Source organism: Leptinotarsa decemlineata, unplaced genomic scaffold, assembly GCF_025532065.1.
Source record: "Leptinotarsa decemlineata unplaced genomic scaffold, Ldec_3_MD MMD2_tig00005872_RagTag_RagTag, whole genome shotgun sequence".
Classification (NCBI taxonomy): domain Eukaryota; kingdom Metazoa; phylum Arthropoda; class Insecta; order Coleoptera; family Chrysomelidae; genus Leptinotarsa; species Leptinotarsa decemlineata.
Window position 1 is genome coordinate 20,001 of NW_027412648.1, and position 6,342 is coordinate 26,342.

Here is a 6,342-nt window from a genome sequence, read left to right on the forward strand (position 1 = left end):
TTATCGGAAAGTGTAGTGAAAATTTGTGTAAGGCCTATACCGCTTTCTCGCCGTTACAACATATAAGTTGAGACGGTGAGACGATACTTGAATTAATGGGAGCAAACAGAATTTCGGAAGCGTGATAAAAAATTTTCAAAGAGAAATTTTGGCGAAAATTTCACTATACTTTCCGATATTTTCACCACACTTTCCGTTATTTTCACCACACTTTCCGTTCATGATTATTTTCGCCAAAATTTCCGTCTGAAATTTTTTCTTCACGCTTCCGAAATTCTGCTCGCACCCAGAAGGCAGAGGTAAACTTTCATTACACTTTCCGTTATATTTATGTTTTCACTACACTTTCCGATACTTTTATATTTTCACCACACTTTCCGTTCACGATTATTTTCGCCAAAGTTTCCATCTGCAATATTTTCTTCACGCTTCCGAAATTCTGCTCGCTCCCAGAAGGCAGAGGTAAACTTTCATTACACTTTCCGTTATATTTATGTTTTCACTACACTTTCCGATACTTTTATATTTTCACCACACTTTCCGTTCATGATTTATTTTCGCCAAAATTTCCATCTGAAATGTTTTCTTCACGCTTCCGAAATTCTGCTGCTCCCAGAAGGCAGAGGTAAACTTTCATTACACTTTCCGTTATATTTATGTTTTCACTACACTTTCCGTTATCTTTTATATTTTCACCACACTTTCCGTTCATGATTATTTTCGCCAAAACTTCCATCTGAAATATTTTCTTCACGCTTCCGAAATTCTGCTGCTCCCAGAAGGCAGAGGTAAACTTTCATTACACTTTCCGTTATATTTATGTTTCACTACACTTTCCGATACTTTTATATTTTCACCACACTTTCCGTTCACGATTATTTTCGCCAAAGTTTCCATCTGAAATATTTTCTTCACGCTTCCGAAATTCTGCTCGCTCCCAGAAGGCAGAGGTAAACTTTCATTACACTTTCCGTTATATTTATGTTTTCACTACACTTTCCGTTATCTTTTATATTTTCACTACACTTTCCGTTATCTTTTATATTTTCACCACACTTTCCGTTCACGATTATTTTCGCCAAAGTTTCCATCTGCAATATTTTCTTCACGCTTCCGAAATTCTGCTCGCTCCCAGAAGGCAGAGGTAAACTTTCATTACACTTTCCGTTATATTTATGTTTTCACTACACTTTCCGCTACTTTTAAATTTTCACTACACTTTCCGTTTTCTTTTATATTTTCACTACACTTTCCGTTCGGGTTATTTCGCCAAAATTTCCATTTCAAATTTTTATTTCACGCTTCCGATATTCTGCTTGTTCGCGGAAGGCAGAGGTAAACGTTCACTACACTTTCCGTTATCTTTTATATTTTCACTACACTTTCCGTTATCTTTTATATTTTCACTACACTTTCCGTTCGGGTTATTTCGCCAAAATTTCCAATTCAAATTTTTATTTCACGCTTCCGATATTCTGCTTGCTACCGGAGGGCAGAGGTCGATTAAGTTTGACGATAGTCGTGTCACTAAGTGTTCTGGCGATGTTCTAAATTTACTGTAGTCTCTGGAGATACCCTACATTTTGTTTTATAAAAGAGAAGACATTAGTAGATCAAGATGTTCACATGATGTGGTGCTTGCTGCTGCTGCAGGTTTTTCCGGGTTTTCCTGCAGCTGAAAAAGCAAATGCGCCACTGGAATCATCAATGAAGTCGCCCCTCCGGAGCGTCAATTAAATTTTGTTGTTTCATAATTTCATGATTTGTATTACTTTCTTGACCTGAGACTTACTTCAAAAATATAAAAAATACACACGAATTCATTTCATAAGCTTTTGTGGTTCTGAAAAGAACCTTTTTTTTATGGAAACGGTAAGGACAATACAGGGGGAGGCATTAAATTCAACCGCCAAATCCGTACAAGGTTCGACCTTGCCTTTTCAGGGCGTATACAACATCCATGGCTGTGACGGTTTTGCGTTTCGCATGTTCGGTATATGTTACGGCATCTCTGATAACATTTTCGAGAAATACTTTGAGTACTCCACGAGTTTCTTCGTATATCAAACCCGAAATACGTTTAACACCACCTCGACGGGCTAATCTTCTAATGGCAGGTTTCGTTATTCCTTGGATATTATCACGCAATACTTTACGATGACGTTTCGCTCCTCCTTTTCCTAAACCTTTACCTCCCTTGCCACGACCAGTCATTTCGAATGTTAAGAATAAATTATATACTGCACGATACGAATGAAATACTGTTAGTGATACTAACGACAGACTTCGACTAAAGTTCTACACCGAACTCGGTCGGGTTTTGTTAAATTTCATGACTCCGCCCACAACTGGAAATCGGACCAATGGCGTCTCGTCTAGATGGTATATAATAGTTGGCGTGTATAAGCCGACTCAGTTCATATGTTGTCCGTCTATCGTTCGGTATACATTTCGTTCGTTACAATTCGCAATAGGTTTTGAAAATGGCTCGTACCAAGCAGACCGCTCGTAAATCGACTGGAGGTAAAGCTCCGAGAAAACAATTAGCTACTAAAGCAGCTCGCAAAAGTGCACCGGCTACGGGAGGTGTTAAAAAACCTCATCGTTACAGACCCGGTACTGTTGCTCTCCGAGAAATTCGACGTTATCAGAAGAGTACTGAATTGTTGATTAGGAAATTACCCTTTCAACGTTTAGTTCGAGAAATCGCTCAAGATTTCAAAACCGATTTACGATTCCAAAGTTCAGCCGTCATGGCTTTGCAAGAAGCTAGCGAGGCGTATTTGGTAGGACTCTTCGAAGATACGAATTTGTGCGCCATTCACGCCAAGCGCGTTACCATTATGCCCAAAGACATTCAGTTAGCAAGGAGAATACGCGGAGAACGAGCTTAATTTCATATATATATATCCCAATATATATTGAAAATATATACAAAAAAAAGGTTCTTTTCAGAACCACAAAATGCAATTGATGAAAGAATTCGTTTATCGATAGATATGAATGAATGAATGAATGAATGTATGATATTTTCAATAACTCGCATCACGTAAATATTAAATCACGGGTGTTTGCAGAACATGTTCAGTATGATCCAAATATGGATTATAATACTGAAATTTTTTACTTTCCGAAACGAATCTTTCGAAAAGATCATTTTTAGAAACGGCTGAGATAAATAACGAAAAACAAGCGATCACTGAATGAAAGATCGCTCATAACATCACCATCTTTTCGTAAATTTCCTCTGATTCATATTTTTGAATACCTGGCATAAATCTCGAGTGACTTTTTGTAATATACCCTATACCAAAAATGAATCGTTCTCGAGATATTCGATCGTTTATACAGAAAAAGTAGGTATTATTCGGTTCTCGAGCCATTTCCCTATAAAATTGAAAACAAGTCTCATAGAATACATAAGCTATTATTGATTCATCAAAATATTACATTCCGTCGTCTTGTAGGAGGAGTAACATTTCCAAAATGATGAACGAGGTATTTGGAGTCGATGAGTAATTCTGAAGATATAAAAATCAGTGATTTCTCAAATGGAACACCCTTAGTTTGGAAATCTCGAAATGATTTTGACTCATTTTCCTGAAACGATCCCAATATCAGAAAATAAGTCAACTGTTCACAAGACATATTTCAATGAAATAGAAAGACAGAGCAATATTTTTTAATTTTTACTCTTTTACGAAATTATTCGATTCATATCAATTCGATAGTCGGCGGCGGCGGCGGAAGAAATATTATTTATCTATTTTTTTTCTGTTTATAGGGATAGGCTAGGTAGGTAGTTCTGACTATTTATTTATATATTTGTTGGACAGTTGAATTATATACGAATTCTTGTAAAAAAAATTGTGGCCCTGAAAAGGGCCATTTGTTTTCTTAGACTTCGTCGCCGGAGAGAGAAGTCAACTGATAGAAGAATTTACTTCTTCTTTTTTGGAGAGGCAGCTTTTTTGGCTTTCGGAGAAGATGCCGATGCAGGGGTCGCTTTCGCGGTTTTCGGTTTGGGTGCTTTCGGCTTTTTTGTTGGTCCTTTGTTAGTTTTCTTTGCTTTCGAAGGAGACTTGGTTTTACTAGCAGAAGTCGCGGACGAAACCTTAGAAGCGACGGTCTTTTTATCCTCGGCAGTTACCTTTTTAGGCTTGGCTGCGGCAGCCGCTTTCTTTTCCGGAGAGGCTTTCTTACCTTTCGGTGATGCAGCAGCCTTCTTGCCGGTTTTAGCTTTTTCACCAGCTACGCGTTTAACGGGAGTTTTTTTGGCCTTCGCACCGGCCGTACCGGACGTTTTCTTTTCGGTAGCCGACGGTTTTGCCGAACCAGAAGATGCCGATGCCAATTTGAACGACCCCGATGCACCTTTTCCTTTAGTTTGTACTAATGATCCGGAAGCAACCGCAGATTTAAGATATTTCTTGATGAAAGGTGCCACTTTTTCTGCGTCAGCCTTATAATTCGCCGCAATATATTTTTTTATGGCTTGTAAAGAGGAACCACCCCGTTCCTTCAATCCTTTAATAGCGTTATTAACCATTTCCGACGTAGGTGGGTGAGAAGGTTTACTTCTTGGATTTTTAACTTTCTTTTCTTTCTTCGCAGTAGACTGTGCCTGCGGCGACGAAGATGAATTAGCCGAAGCCGAAGAATTCTGATTTTCTATGTCTGCCATAGTAAAAAAACAACTGACAATATATTCTCGGAAGATAGATGCTACACTCGTTAGGCGTCTAGAGAGAATGATGTAGTCCTCTGGTGTTCCGTTTGTTTAAATATTCTGGGTCGAAGCACAGGCGGACGGGAGACTGAACGCTCGACATTCTCGTTAGACACGATATTGACGGCTTCCATTCTGCTGTCGAAATGTTCGCATCAACTTCTTTACGAAATCAATGCCGGTTTCCTATTTAGACTTCGACTAGCACAATAACGTGGATAGATTCTACGTATTCCGAAAATATTTTCTGATAAGAAAAAGCTAATATTAAACCTCGACAACTCACAGTAAATTACAATGAAATATGAAGTATTGATGATTTTGACGTAACTCCAGACAATTCCTTTCCGAAAATACTCGTAATCGATGATCTGGAAGGAACCTTCGAATAAATATCATAGGCGCGACTGTCTATAGAAACATGATACATTAGCCGATAATACTCGATAAATACACGAGTGAATAGGGGCATCGAAGAGACCTCGTGTCTACCTTCATACACGACTATAACCAAGAACCGACGCTTCTAATAGCATCAACATTTTCAAAAATTATCCCTATAAAAGTGTTCGATGAAAACGGCATTCGAATAATAACGAACGTTATTAATGTTATATTCGATAAGATATAATCATCGTAATATACTTTCAATAAAAAGGTCGATACTACAACACGAACGAACGAACGAACGAACGACGATACTGTGAGCTCTATCTATAACGGAGTAATACACACCCACCCCCACCCGAAATATATAAATCGTCAATGTTATAGTCGAAATCAGAAATGCTAATCATAAACGTTTTTAGACAACATATTAGCACGTAAATAAAAAAAAACACGTTAAAAAATAACATAAGTAATAGAGTACATGACTAGTATAACAGTAACGAACGTTAACTTTTTAGGTTGATAGGTAGGTAAGCACCATCTAAATATAGGTGGCAAAATTATTTATTATCATCGCGCGTTTCACGAAAGGAGGTAACAATGTACTGATAACAAGGCAACCCAACCGAGTGAGACCTAGCGCCCTAGCAAAAATAAATTATCATTCAGCGTCGAAACGATATTGTAAGAATTCTTTCATAAATATTTTGTGGTTCTGAAAAGAACCGTTTTTTTTTTAAGAATGTATATCGTAGACCGGAATAAGTAAATTATTTCGAACTGGTATATTTCGTAACTGCTTTGGTGCCTTCGCTGACGGCGTGCTTCGCCAATTCACCAGGAAGTAACAGACGTACTGCAGTCTGAATTTCTCTGCTCGTAATAGTCGATCGCTTGTTATAATGAGCAAGACGGGAGGCTTCCGCTGCGATACGCTCAAATATATCATTTACGAAACTGTTCATGATGCTCATCGCTTTACTGGATATTCCGGTATCGGGATGGACTTGTTTCAATACTTTGTAGATATAAATTGCGTAACTTTCCTTCCTCCTCCTCTTCTTTTTCTTATCGGTCTTCGATATATTCTTTTGGGCCTTTCCGGCCTTCTTCGCAGCCTTTCCACTAGCTTTGGGTGGCATTCTGAAAATTTAATTTCGTCAATATCAAACAAACAAGTACTATCGTGCAGGTTTGCTTTCGACTCAGTGTAAAAGACGCCA

The 6,342-nt window shown here is 38.2% G+C and overlaps 2 protein-coding genes across 2 annotated transcripts; one reads left to right on the top strand and one right to left on the bottom strand.

Moving 5' to 3' along the window:
- Positions 1-2,483: 2,483 nt before the first annotated feature.
- LOC141484499 (histone H3) lies at positions 2,484-2,962 on the top strand. The gene has a single exon (XM_074179491.1). The coding sequence runs from the start codon at positions 2,484-2,486 to the stop codon at positions 2,892-2,894; it is 411 nt and encodes a 136-aa protein (XP_074035592.1). The 3' UTR covers positions 2,895-2,962.
- Positions 2,963-5,659: 2,697 nt separating this feature from the next.
- LOC141484506 (histone H2B) lies at positions 5,660-6,342 on the bottom strand. The gene has a single exon (XM_074179497.1). The coding sequence runs from the start codon at positions 6,259-6,261 to the stop codon at positions 5,890-5,892; it is 372 nt and encodes a 123-aa protein (XP_074035598.1). The 5' UTR covers positions 6,262-6,342; the 3' UTR covers positions 5,660-5,889.